The sequence below is a fragment of the Salvelinus sp. IW2-2015 genome, linkage group LG35 (assembly GCF_002910315.2).
Source record: "Salvelinus sp. IW2-2015 linkage group LG35, ASM291031v2, whole genome shotgun sequence".
Lineage (NCBI taxonomy): Eukaryota > Metazoa > Chordata > Actinopteri > Salmoniformes > Salmonidae > Salvelinus > Salvelinus sp. IW2-2015.
Genome location: NC_036874.1, coordinates 9,769,394 through 9,783,454, shown reverse-complemented (window position 1 = coordinate 9,783,454; position 14,061 = coordinate 9,769,394). Strand labels below are relative to the sequence as shown.

The 14,061-nt window shown below is 41.2% G+C and overlaps 1 protein-coding gene across 2 annotated transcripts; it reads right to left on the bottom strand.

Moving 5' to 3' along the window:
- Nucleotides 1-355: 355 nt before the first annotated feature.
- Nucleotides 356-13,618, bottom strand: LOC111958841 (septin-7). 2 transcript variants are annotated; one of them, XM_070437465.1, is made up of 14 exons: nt 13,530-13,618; nt 11,769-11,867; nt 9,556-9,662; nt 7,593-7,693; nt 7,285-7,419; nt 6,436-6,553; nt 6,101-6,193; nt 5,551-5,647; nt 4,043-4,094; nt 3,777-3,905; nt 2,799-2,819; nt 2,031-2,166; nt 1,567-1,709; nt 356-1,281 (listed from the first exon to the last, which is right to left on the bottom strand). In XM_070437465.1, exons 1-14 carry the CDS (start codon nt 13,537-13,539, stop codon nt 1,242-1,244), a joined length of 1,281 nt encoding a protein of 426 aa, XP_070293566.1. In that variant the 5' UTR covers nt 13,540-13,618; the 3' UTR covers nt 356-1,241. The 2 variants fall into 2 exon arrangements, with proteins under 2 accessions (XP_070293566.1, XP_070293568.1); XM_070437467.1 differs by lacking the exon at nt 2,799-2,819.
- Between the last annotated feature and the right edge of the window lie 443 nt (nt 13,619-14,061).

Sequence of the window (14,061 nt, the reverse complement as noted above, 5' to 3'; positions counted from 1 at the left end):
ATTTTGCGTCAGCAAATTAACAGTACTTACAAAAATTGCTTTAGAAAATTAAGGAATATGCATATTACTGTGTGAAATGTCAAATCAATTCAGGCAAATAACCTGTTAGTGCTCTGAAAACATTCATATTGTGCATGTAATGGGGCAGAATACTTACATCAAAAGTAAAACCACTAAACTGAGAAAAGGAGACCCATGTTGCCCTCTGGTGGATATATGGTGTAGACAAAGCAGATTAATACTAAACTACAGAGAAAAATAAGTAACACATTTAAACTGTTTAAATTTCAGTAGGCCTACAAAATAGGTATTCTGAATGTAGTAATGCAGTATCAACATGCATCTCTTAGCAGCATTCATTGCAAGTCTATCACATGTTTATTAAGTGACTTTGTACAATACAAATAAAAAATACAGATGGAGTACATAGGCAAAGCAAAATATGGTGTTGACTTTCCTTTCCCACTTAATCTGATGACATGTGGAGTTACAGAAATATTCCTTTCATTTATTTTTTTGCTCTTTGTACGACTACTGAATGTATTTTAAACAGTCAATCCTCTTCAGAAACTGGTCAAATCTTCAGAAGAATTCTTACATACAAAAAAAAAATGGACTTTAGCTGGCTCGGTGTATATATAAAAAATAAACTAACTGAAATATAACATTTATGAAGTTAAATGGTGGTCCAAGGCTAGTGAAATTTGCTAAAAACAGAAAGCGTTACATTTTGGAAAAATGCCATTAAAGCCATTAAAAAAAAAAAGCCCAAGGTGCATTTTAGCCTCTTTTAGATTTCCCATTCCTCCTATTGAGAGACCGAGACAGTTGTTTCCTGTTAGGCTACATTGCATGGGGAGCTGTTCAGTAGGAGGTTTATCTGTTACACTTTACTAAACACAATTTCCTTTTCCACATCATGGAAGATCTTTTGTGCATGTAAACGAATAAAACCACTGGAACATGATTGTTGCTCTGCATAAAACTGTAGACATCAGTTGTTAAATAGACATTGCAACCTTGGGCAGTATTCAGTTATATATGGGTTTGGCCTGTCTAAGACGGTAAGTTTGGTTAAGGTAAACACATTCCTTGGAGAAGTCCACAGGCAGCTCTCTTCCGGTCATTGTGACAGTACATGCAGACCCAGCTGGGCTGTACAAGAGCTTTGGTGTTGGTTTGGTGCCACACACAGATGTCCGAGCTGGCAACAAGTACAACTTGGTGTTTCTGCAGACTGTCTAAAATATCTTCCCCTTCTTTTTGTTCTTTTCCAGAGTCCTGTAGTGGAGATCATGTTGCAGTGAATATAGTATATAAGGCAATATAATGATGCAAACATTTACAAACAGTGGTTGAGATATGATTATACAACAGTGACACCTTGAGATATGATTATACAACAGTGACATCTAGTGGGACAAGCTGGTATTACGTTCTGCACAGACCCTTGTTTGTGTGTCCAGTTGAGCTTTTTTCTCTAGCCAACAGACAACAATAAATAGAGCTACTCTTGTAACAACCAAAGACACCACTACAGTTCAGGTGTGTGACAGACAGTGTTACCTGGAGGCATCCAGTCTCTGTTGCTCCAGGCGCTGATTGGCCTCCCAGTTGGCCCGGTCATCCTCAAACTGGCGTCTCTTCTCCTCCAGCTCCTTGTGCTGGGCCTCCAGATTCTTCTTCATCTGCTCATGACGCCTCGACAGCTGCAGAAGAGACATTTTGAAAATACATGCTCACAACTGTGACTCACTGAATAACTGACAATTGTTGCTAAGAGGACTATCCTGGTTAAATAAGTGTGCATTTGGAAATGTAACACTTCAGAGAGAGGGGCAGTGAAGCACACACACACAAGAAAGAACTAGTCATTAAACACATCCGCTCACACACTCCACTCACTGTCTCACTAAGACTTTCAGTGCATCAACACCCACCAAAAAGTGAGTGTTTATGCATCAGGAAGAAAGAAGTCAAACCATACGGTAGGGGTCAGTAGTGTAGTAAGGCAATGTGACTGATGTTACCTCAGCCTCGGAATCTCTCAGCTTCTGGATCTTCTCCTTGACCTTCATCTCAAACACCTGTTCCATTTCCATCTCCATCTTCTTCATCTTGGCCACGTGCTCCCGCCGCTCCTCCTCCATCTGAGCCAGGGGGCTCCTGCAGGGTCACACACGTATGCACGCAAACAGTCAGACCAGTCCTACAGTGCACCGTCACCATCCATCACCAACAGTGGAACAATCCGCACAGTAATGCCACCCCCATTTCCTTGCAGGGAATTGGTACATACAAGGGTCTATGCATGAAAGGAATGCTAGGACCCAACAATGTGGTGACTGAAGTGTGGAAAAGCAGAGGGAAGAAGAAACCCAATTTGCTCTGGAGCAGGGGACTCAAAGACCAGCACCAAGCAATCACGGAGCTGAGTTAGCTAAGCTGTTAGCATAGGCTAGTGAGTAACTGTAGTGAAAAAGTGGTGCTTTGGGATGTTAGCTTAGCTAAATGTTAGTAAACTCAATTGAAAGTGAGAAGAAGCCACCAGTCTAACTACGCTAATTACATTTGAAGTATTTGCAACGTAATATGCATATTTATCAATTCCCAGTTGACTTCTCAATGTTGGCATCTACAGGGTTCCTTGAGACATTGTCTGACATAAGGGGGAAGAAAGGAGAGAAGAAAACACCCTGAACTGGGAGAAAGAGAACCCAGACAGAAGAACAAGAACAAGGGAGGAAAATTGTATATTTAAAAAAAATGATCTAAGGAAACATAAATTGACCACTTACATGCCTTCACCTGTGTCATGTCTAAAAAAACAGAAACACACACACTTAGCATGCTGCGATGAAATCATGCACTACGACAACGGAAAAACTCAAAAACGGACTGACCGCACTAACAAAAACATACACTAAGAACGAAACATCTACTTTCTCACGGTAAACAAGGAAAAGTTCACAAAGAAACAAAAATACTTTTCAAGAGGCATGAAACGGTGTGTGCAGTGGTAGCCTTACATTAGTAGCATGTGTTTGGTGCGTAGCTGTGCGTCAGGAACCGCAGTGTGTGAGGGTGTCTCTCAGTAAAGAGCTACGATGCGGAGCGTGGTTGGTGTACATAACAGGGTATTAGGTGTGAGAGAGCAGCAGTGTGGAATTTAAAAGGGATAGTTATGGATTTTGGCAACCAAGCCCTTTTCTACTTCCCAAGAGTCAGATGAATTTGTGGATACCATTTTTATATATCTCTGTGTCCAGTATGAAGGAAGTTCGAGATAGCATTGACTCGCAACGCAAACTAGCGTTAGCACAATTTTTGGAAGTCTATAGGTATCTGCAGATAGACTTCCAGTCATTGCGCTATGGGTAAGGCTAGTTAGCAATTGCGCTTACGCTAGTTCGCATTGTGCTAGATAGCAACTTCCTTTAAACTGCACGGAGAGAAACATAAAAATGACATCCCCGAGTTCATCAGACTCTGGGGAAGTAGATAAAGGGCCTCATTGCCAAAATCCATAAGTATCCCTTTAAGCTGTAATACCTGCATTTGGAATGATGGACCTATATTGGAAAAAAATTACCTCCAAGAACACTACGACAATAACATCCATTTATATACAGCCTAAATATCACATCAATATGATAAAACATTTCAAATGTCTCAGATGTCCAGTAGATTATCTGTCAGGTAAAATATGCCTTTAAGCAAAAAGAGTTAGGCTATGCCTTGTTAAATAGAAAACCACTGGTAGATGTTGGACTCACTTCGTCGACTGTTGACCCTTGACCCTGTTGTTGTCCTGTCCGTTGTAGGTGACGGCCGCCAGCTTCCTGCTACGGTAGTTCTCATAGTGGACGTTATTGGTCACGTCCTTCAGGTCCTGCATGTGGGTTCTGTGCGCAACAAAACAAGTCTTAGAAACCTATCAAGTTGAGGCTATGGTCAATGTGGTTGACAACATTACAAAATAAAATAAAAATGCATTGTCATGTCCTATACATTTTTGTAACTTCATGTTTTGAGTCTGTACCTGATGAGCATGTCTCGTAGGATGGTGAAATCACAGTGGTCTCCGTTCTCAACTGCAAGGAAAGACAATCAATACATTTTCAAACCCCTCTCCAAAAGGAGCCTCTTTTCTTATGGCTGCAATCCCGTTAACGGGATCGATATGACAACAGCCAGTGAAAGTGCAGGGCGCCAAATTCAAACAGAAATCTCATAATTAAAATTCCTCAAACATACATGTATCTTATACCATTTTAAATATAATCTTGTTGTTAATCCCACCAAAGTGTCCGATTTCAAATAGGCTTTTCAGCGAAAGCACCACAAACGATTATGTTAGGTCACCACCAACTCACAGAACAATTCAGCCATTTTTCCAGCCAAAGAGAGGAGTCACAAAAAGCACAGAGATAAAATGAATCACTAACCTTTGATGATCTTCATCAGATGACACTCATAGGACTTCATGTTACACATTACATATATGTCTTGTTCGATTAAGTTCATATTTATATCCAAAAACCTCAGTTTACATTTGCGCCATGTTCAGAAATGCCTCCAAAATATCCAGAGAAATTGCAGAGAGCCACGTCAAATAACAGAAATACTCATCATAAACTTTGATGAAAGATACATGTTTAACATAGAATTAAAGATACACTTGTTCTTAATGCAACCGCTGTGTCAGATTTCAAAAAGCTTTACGGCAAAACACAATATTCAATAATCTGAAAACAGCGTTCAGCCACAAAAGCAAGCCATACAGTTACCCGCCAAATTGTGCAGTCAACAAAACTCATAAAAAGCATTATAAATCTTCACTTACCTTTGCTGATCTTCGTCAGAATGCACTCCCAGGACTCCCACAAGAAATGTTCGTTTGGTAATGTCCAAATAGCTATTTTCGTTAGCGTGTTTGGTAAACAAATCCAACGTCAGGAAGCGCGTTCACTAAAAGCTGACGAAATGTCCAAAAGTTCCGTAACAGTCCGTAGAAACATGTCAAACGATGTATTGAATCAATCTTTAGAATGTTTTTAACATAAATCTTGAATAACGTTCCAACCGGAGAATTACATTGACTTCAGATGAGCGATGGAACAGAGCGCATGGTGAAAGCATGGTCAGGTCATGGCAGACCTAACTAATTCCCCTCTCATTCGGCCCCACCCTTCACAGTAGAGGCATCAGACAAGGTTCTACAGACTGTTGACATCTAGTGGAAGCCGTAGGAAGTGCAAACAGATCCATATCCTACAGTGTTTCTCACTTCCCGTTTGGATTTTTTCTCAGGTTTTTGCCTGCCATATGAGTTCTGTTATACTCACAGACATAATTCAAACAGTTTTAGAAACGTCAGAGTGTTTTCTAGCCAATACTAATAGTAATATGCATATATTAGCAACTATGACTGAGGAGCAGGCCGTTTACTCTGTGCACCTTTCATCCAAGCTATACTGCACCTGCAGCCATAAGAAGTTAATAGATTTTCCCTTTTCCCCTAACTTCATCTCCCATCATGCCTGGTACCTTCTGCCACTCCCCATGGGTACTGTCGTCCTCTGGTCCTCTTCCCGTTCACCTCGATTATGGTGTTACTGCCCACCACGGCCAGGGGCAGACGGTCCTGCAAGCACAATAACAACGGCGTGTGAGACGAGTGTGTGTATGCAACAGCCCCTGCAGAATTTTGTGATAGGCTAGTTGTGGGCCAAAATATTTGGTTTTGCTGCAGCAATTTGGATATTTTACATGGCAATTTGCAACGATTTTGACCAATTTGGAAAAAAGTTTGACGTGCTGCTTGATTGAACCATTTTATGCAGTAAAAGTGTGTTATTGGTTAAAATGTCCAGCACTCTTTTTTTGTGTGCAGTGATTGGAAAGCTATATGCGGTAATATTGCAATGATTTTACTGCTTTATGTGGTAATAGTGCGGTGATTGGTAATTTGCAAAAACAATTGCGATCGCCATATCCAGGCGGGACGGATGTAGCTAAGTACCTAACAGTTCAAATGGCTAAGTTTGTTGGTGCACGCATGGTGCTTACAACTACTCACGGTACATTTGTGTCATACCTTGATCTTCTTCACCAGTTTGTTCTCTTCCTCATCATCCGTCTCTGGGAACTCGTAGATCTTGATTTTGTGTTCCAGGATTTCCCGCATGATCTGAGGGAAGGTTCAGTATGTTTTATTAACATACAAAAGACGTGTGAGACAGTTCTTTATCATGTGGTATCAACTCCATTCAGACTGTACTGCCCAGGGGAAATTTAGAGGGCATCGTCAGAGCAGTATGTAGAATGGGAAACCGACCATTCTGCCCAAACAGTCTATTTCTATCTACAACAATCAAGTCTTCGTCTGTGTAAACCTTTGATGCCCAGCCCGCCCAGACAGAGCCCACTGACCTGCTTCTTGAACCGTTGGCACTCCTCTGGGGTGAGAGTGTCTGCTTTTGCAATCAGTGGGATGACGTTCACCTTCTCATGCAACCGTTTCATAAACTCAATATCCAGAGGCTTCAGTCTGGAGGGAGACGTGACAAAATGTACATTAATATCATAAATGGTGGGGTAGGGGTACTGATGGACAGATTCCTGACAGGTCCACTATTTTCATAGCAAACCACAAAGCTCACATTTCTTTCCTTACATCTATTAACTAATAAAACATTGTTTGCAATGGAGCTCTAGTAGTGTAAACAAACAAGTCATTTATCAACGATGACAACACAAATAACTACTGTCTATGTCCAGAACACTTTCCCCAGCTGTTTCCCGTGAGCAGTCTCACTGTGCAAGGCACTCGAGTGCGAGTCAGCTTATATCAGCTGGTGCTGTGAGGAGTGTGTGTGTGAGGGGTCAGTGTGTGAGAGGCCAGCATAAGCTGCTCATCCTAAGAGCCTGTCTCAACACTGACTGGGGGATTGTAACGACAATGTCCCGTAGAACAGAGTATGAACAGTGAACGTATGCACACACCCCATTTACCCCACAGCCACGATACACACAGCCTTCTCTGACAGATGGCCAATGCCCTTTAGCACTAACAGTCATATGAAACACAACTATGTAGGTATATTACAAAACAACCCTAAAGAATGAAAAAAGCCTATAAGAGGCAGTAGCCAAAAATTATTGGAATTTCTAATATGGGGTATTCTACTTTACACTTGTGAAATCTTAGTAAATTACAAGACACCCTCCCCCTTCATTCACACTGTCCGACCTCTCTTTCTCCCTCCCACCCAGACTCACCCGTGTCCCGAGGGGGCGATGAAGTAGAGGCAGCACTGCACTCTGCTGTCAGGCATCAGTCGTCTGTTCACCCGCGACTCACAGTTGAGGTAATCCTCAAACTTGCTGTCTATGTGGTCGATGACCGGCTGCCAGCTGCGCGGTACACACAGCCACAGGGAGGAAACAAATCCACACACATTGAGCCAAAAATGTTCGCTACTTCCTGGAAACCTGCTCGCAAGCTATGAGCTGAAATGGCTGTCAAATGGGTCAAGATCAATGCATTTATTGGAGCCAAAATGGAGTTGTCGTCAAACTTTGCGTACCAGTTGCTATTGTCCACAGCGTCGCCGAATCCTGGGGTGTCGACTATTGTGAGCAGAAGCTGGACACCACCTTCCTTTACTAACACTTTGGATTGCTCCACCTGGGAAATAGAGAATTATATTAGCATTCAATAGTTGTCTTGTCTAAATGCATACTGTTACTGTTCATATTTGGTGTATGACAGTGAGATAGTGAACAATACAACTTTCCTAAGAACCGCCGTAAGAATATTAAGCCCCCACTACACTTCTGGTTGTTTAACTTTTGGACAACAATGCAGAACCCAATGCGTTGAGCCAACACCTGTCTCCACAAGAGAGTGTTTGCAACAACACAGAAGAAATGAGCATACTGCCAATCCCAATGAAGGGAATGAAGAGGACCAAAACAACCTCTCAGGAAGACAACTTGTCCCCAAATGTGTAGCACACATTGAGGCCAGTGGGTGACGCTCATTCTAGCTGCATGTATCAACATGCAGTCTAACACTGCGCTATTACCGAACTATGCAGAGGAACCAGAAAAACAGACGAGCATCTGTGTGGAGATAACGTTGCGTTTTGGAGGACAAGTAGAGCAAGTTTCTGGACTAAATGACATCCAGTGCCTTCAGAAAGTATTCACACCCCTTGCCATTTTCCACATTTTGCTGTGTTACAATCGGAATTTAAAATGAATTATGTTGAGAGTTTTTTGTCACAAGCCTACACACAATACCCCATAATGTCAAAGTGGAAAAATGTTGTTCGATTTTTTTTCTCCAAACGAATTAAATAAATGAAAAGCTGAAACGTCTTGAATCGTGCAGTGAATTTCAAACACAGATTCAACCACAAAGACCAGGGATGTTTTCCAATGCCTCGCAAAGGGCACCTATTCAGATGGGTAAAAAAATATATATAATAATTTAAAGCAGCCATTCAATAGCCCTTTGAGCATGGTGAAGTTATTAATTACACTTTGGATGTTGTATCATTACACCCAGTCACTAAAATGATACAGGCGTCCTTCCTAACTCAGTTGCCGGAGAGGTGACTTTAAAACAGTTACTGCATTTAAATGGCTGTGATCGGTGAAAACTGAGGATGGATCAACATTGTAGTTACTCCACAATACTAACCTAAATGACAGAGGAAGCCTGTACATAATAAAAAATATTCAAAAACATGCACCCTTTTTGCAATAAGGTATTAAAGTAATACTGCAAAAAAATGTGAAGCAATTAACTTTTGTCCTGAATACAAAGTGTTATGTTTGGAGCAAATTCAAAACATTACTGAGTACCACCCTCCATATTTTCAAGTATAAATGGTGGCTGCATCATGTTATGGGTATGCTTGTAATCGTTAAGGACCGAGGAGTTTCAGGATAAAAAAAATGGAATAAAGCTAAGCACAGGCAAAATCCTAGAGGGAAACCTGGTTCAGTCTGCTTTCCACCAGACAGAGATGATTTCATCTTTCAGCAGGACAGCAACCTAAAACAAGGCCAAATCTACAGTGTAGTTGCTTACCAAGAAGATAGTGAATGTTCCTGAGTGGCCGAGATACAATTTTGACTTAAATCGATGGTAAGACCTGACAATGGTTGTCTAGTAATGATCAACAATCAATTTGACAGAGCTTTGAAAACATTTAAAATAATAAAAGGCAAATGTTGCACAATCCAGGTGTGGAAATCTTTAAGAGACTTTGCTTCTACAAAGTATTGACTCAGACTTGTGAATACTTATGAAAATGTATTTCATTTAATACATTTGCAAAAATAAAACAAAAACAAGTAATTGTGGGATATTGTGTGTAGATGGGTGAGAAAATTCAGGCTGTAACACAAAATGTGGAATAAGTCAGGGGGTATGAATACTTTAGTCCGCTCTCTATCACAGAATGCGTTTCAAATGCCAACGTATCAACACTGAGGAAAACTAACATGGTCATCAGTGAAATAAGTGTTTTAAACTACCTGTACAGTCTTTTTGACTCTGTGTGAAGGCCCAGGGTATTCTGACGAGTATAAGTCTGTTAGGAACAGAGAGTTGATCAACGTGGACTTGCCCAATCCTGATTCACCTAGAAGAAAACAAAAACTGTTGCAATAAAACTGAATCTATTTTTTTTTTGCATGGCTCATTTAGCTTAATGACAGTGTTGCTACATTAGGATCATTGTCATTTTAAATGAGTGAGTCAATGCAATTCAAATCAACATATTGGCCTAGTGTGCACAGTATATTATTTATATATATCAGCAAGAACAACATTCAAAGACATTATAAACAGCTAACCATACATGTTGAAAGCAGGTACATCCCACTGTGTGAAAGCCATTCATGCAACTTTAGAGGCATCCCATGGTAATGTAGAAGCATCTAATAAAGCCCAGCCAATAAATCCCATCAAAGGTCATGTCTTTGATTGAGGGCCATTGACATTTGTCCAAGACGACCATCCATCTAATGATTGTGTAAAGGGCTAGGACAACAGCTCCTGGTCTGAACGTGGCTAGAGAATGCCTCTTATCATGCCGGCTGTGTGGTCCCGTTTCTCTAGCGTGGCTAGCCATTGTGTGCCTGGTCTCCATGCTCCTGGGGAATGAAATCATTAGGGCAGTGGAAATAACCACTGGCACTGACCTCGATCGTCAACGGGCTGCTGTTTACAGACTTGAGAGTTTATTGAGAGTTGAGAGCTACCATTTCTGTGTTGAGTGATTGCACGATAATACATGCATTTCAATGCCCATCTTCATACTCTTATGAATATGGATGGCTAGTTTATATCAACACACCAGTGTTTTCCATGTAACCGGATAGGTTGGTGTGCTGCGCTCAGCGAGGCATAGTGCGCTGTGCCAGTCACCGCCGATAACGCTATCCCTTTCTCACACTACCAGTGACCTAAGCCAGCAGGGAAATGCGGGCTCAAAGCTCCTCAGGACCGGGTAGAGGAGCTAGCTCTGCCTACTGCCGAGGCAGTGTGTATGTAACAGTGTACAAGACTGATATTGCTGAATTAGCACACTATCAACCGTTATCTTTTTTGCTGTAGATTTTGTATTAAAATGTACAAAAATGGATACAAAATCCACAGCAAAAAAAGAAAAATGGTTGATAGTTTGACTCTTTGCTAATTCAGCAATATCAGTCTCGTACACTGTTACATACACATTGCCTCGGCAGTAGGCAGAGCTAGCTCCTCTACCCAGTCCTGAGGAGCTTTGAGCCCACATGTCCCTGCTGGCTTAGGTCACTGGTAGTGTGAGAAAGGGCTAGCGTTATCAGCGGTGACAGGCACAGCGCACTATGCCTCGCTGAGCGCAGCACACCAACCTGTCCGGTTACATGGAAAATACTGGTGTATTTATATAAACTAGTCTGCTTCACATATACAAAGTATGCATCGTTTGTGATGCGTTTGCATTCACAGAAATAGGACTTTAAAAACCGTATTATTATTATTGCAGCAATCAGGCTGGAGAAATCTTCAAGGCATTTCTGGGCCCCAACAGCCAACTTGGGCACCATCCAACACACTGCCTTAAAGGACATTTTATACAGCAGGGTAAATCATGGTGACTTGTTTAAGAGGAACCCCGTTGCATGCGAGTGCCTGGCAAGGCAGACATGTTTAGATAGAATGACCAGTGTAGCCTGACTTCTTAAACTGATCAATGATAAACCCATGACTGGCTCAGAAAGAGGCTGCTGTTCAGATGAAATGCGAGATGAACTATTCTTAGCAGTGAGGGAGAACTTCTGCTACGCCGACCACAGGAAATGGTTTGACCCAAAGAAACATTTTCCCTCCAAACAGTGACTGATTAGCAAATGAAGGTCCTGGCCGAGTTCAACGACCGCATCCAAGTACTTCAACGGCACCCTCCTATTTTTGATAATACTGCACAGTTGTTTAATAAATCCAATCAAAACAATGCTATTTTAAAAAGGCAGGCAGATGTGAAAAAAAGTCAACGAGAGAGGTTATCTTCCCTCCCCCGACAGAGGAGTTTAAAACCACACACATACATGCACTTTGCTTGCACATAACTATTCCTTTCTCCAAATTTAAACTTACCATACAGAGCTTTAACTGGTCAACTGTATTGTTAAAACTGAAATGACTGAAAAAAATGACTCGGTTGAACCATGACCTCAATATATGAATAGCATTTTCTTACCCACAACCATCAGGGTGAATTCAAAGCCTCTCTTCACCGACTTTCTGTACACTTGGTTGGGAAGGCTAGCAAAGCCCACATACCCCTCCAGATTCTTTTGTTGCTGGAAAGTAACATACGAGCACAACATCACCACCACAAGGTTACTTCAAAATTATGGGAAAGTAATTCTGATAAGCAGGCAAATAAACATTGGCCTAACTGAGCAATCCATCCATACTTACAGCTGTTTTATGGAAATAATCATGCGATGTGGTCCAAAGTGAGGTAAGAGCCAGAGGAGAGAACACAGGCGACAACAATCAATATCAGCAATAATCCTAACAAAGAATTATGTTTTCAGAATCAATTTCACAAACTGTAAAGCCTGGGGATAAATAATGTGTGCTTAGGCTAGCAAGCATAACATCACAGAGTTGGATAGTATGATACAATGTTATTCACTGTTGTTGGCTTTGCCATGGGGTATAACGGAGTCCAATCTCTGTTGATGCCCTTAGCCTTGGACTGTTGTTCAAATGTTTTCAATTGAAAGCGTATGCCTGTGCGAAATTACCGTTCAAATTGTAAGTCTTCTTTATGTCCATGCATGGTATGAGTGGGATCACTATCTGTACACCAGTGGAGGCTGGTGGGAGGAGCTATAGGAGGACGGGCTCATTGTAATGGATAGAATAAAAGAAGGCATCAAACCTGGCTTCCATGTGTTTGATACTGTTCCATATATTCCATTCCAGCCATCACAATGAGCCCGTCCTCCCACCAGCACCTACTGCTTTACACTGTTACATGGAAAATGTTTTTGGCAACTGATTCAAGTCCTTCTTCACGATTATGCTAGCTAGTGTGGTTTCCGTTTCAGTTAGCAGGTCAACTGAAGGAAGTGGTGAGCGGAGTACACATTTTTCTCATGCAGTCATGTGTATCTTAATTGCCATTTAATAGGCCTTCTTTAATAAAAAACCTGGTTCACTTTCACTTGGTCCTACCCCCAAACCAATTTGAAAAAGCAGACACCAAAAGATACCTATCTTCAGACTTGACTTGTCCTTAGATCTATCCAAGGTCTGAGAATCTAGCTGTGTTGGCTTGAGCGAGTGTTTATCCTCATCTGTCCCCTCCCTCAGATTATCAGAACATACTCTGGTATGCTGTTTTCTACACTATATGGTGTATCACACACACTTCAATCTATTTTTTCAGTGTAGTACTCATGGGCAAATCAAGTGTTTGAAATAGCTGGAAGTAAATACATTGCTTGACATTGTTTTTCTAGCTAACAATAAACAATGGCTTGCTCGGGGAATACTGGGACAGTAATTTAATTTAAGGGTAAGGACTTGGCGTTAGCATTTTCTGAATCGTAGGCTAGCAAGCCAGCTGGCTAACGTTAGGTGGTGAACATGACGTTATCGCCACAATAAATTTAAAAAAGCTAGCTAGCGTTACCTCGATTGAGTTTACTTAACAAACACCAGATACATAAAATAAAACATTCGCTTTTGGAATGAACCACTAGGTAGGTGAAATTGGCGCAAGCAATTCGTGATGAGGGACAAAATAACTACACAGGAAATGCCTAAGCTAATGCTAACCTGCTAGCAACTCATCCAACAACTGGTGGGGGGACGACTGGGCGTTGGTTACTCAGACAACTAAAAAGCCACGAACAACCATTACTTTAAAATAGCCATTCTGATACAACAAGTTATGAATGTAATTTCCAAAGCAGTTTTCTGACATTTTTGATACAGTAAGTAGGCTCACCCATAATGTTGACGTTTGCTGCCGCTCAGAAACCGATCATTCACAACCCGACATTCCCCTTCTCACTAGCGCATACCTACGTACTATGGCCGACGTAATGTCACACCTGAACGACGGAGAGTACGTCAGATACAATGCGTACTGAGATTATGAATAGCAAAAATTAAGGACCCAACGTCTCGCGGTAGTTTGTTCATTGCCTGAGTTATCCACATGCTATCGCGACAACATTCTTACATTTTTGCTAAAAATTTAGATAATCTCTGTTTTCATCTTGTTTATTTTCCATCAACAGAAACCTGACAGAAACTCTGCATCTACTTAAGTTTCCAAAATCGGAAGTTTATTTTGCATATAGATAGATGCACACAGGTTAGTAGTGTATGAAAAATAAATATTTATCAAAATGAGAGTTATAAACCTACTTGTTAATTTACAGTTATTTAGTATTAATGTGTTTATTTATGCACTTGGTGAAACTGGAACAACCACTAAGCTATAATAACAGGAGAACAACAAACAACTA

Bases quoted from the DNA above. Each gene is read 5' to 3' on its own strand.
- LOC111958841 (XM_070437465.1), bottom strand. The intron at 9,663-11,768 runs GTAAGAAAATGC...GTTTTCTTCTAG, and splicing joins ATTCACCCTGATGGTTGTGG to GTGAATCAGGATTGGGCAAG. The intron at 7,420-7,592 runs GTACGCAAAGTT...TGTACCGCGCAG, and splicing joins GCTGTGGACAATAGCAACTG to CTGGCAGCCGGTCATCGACC.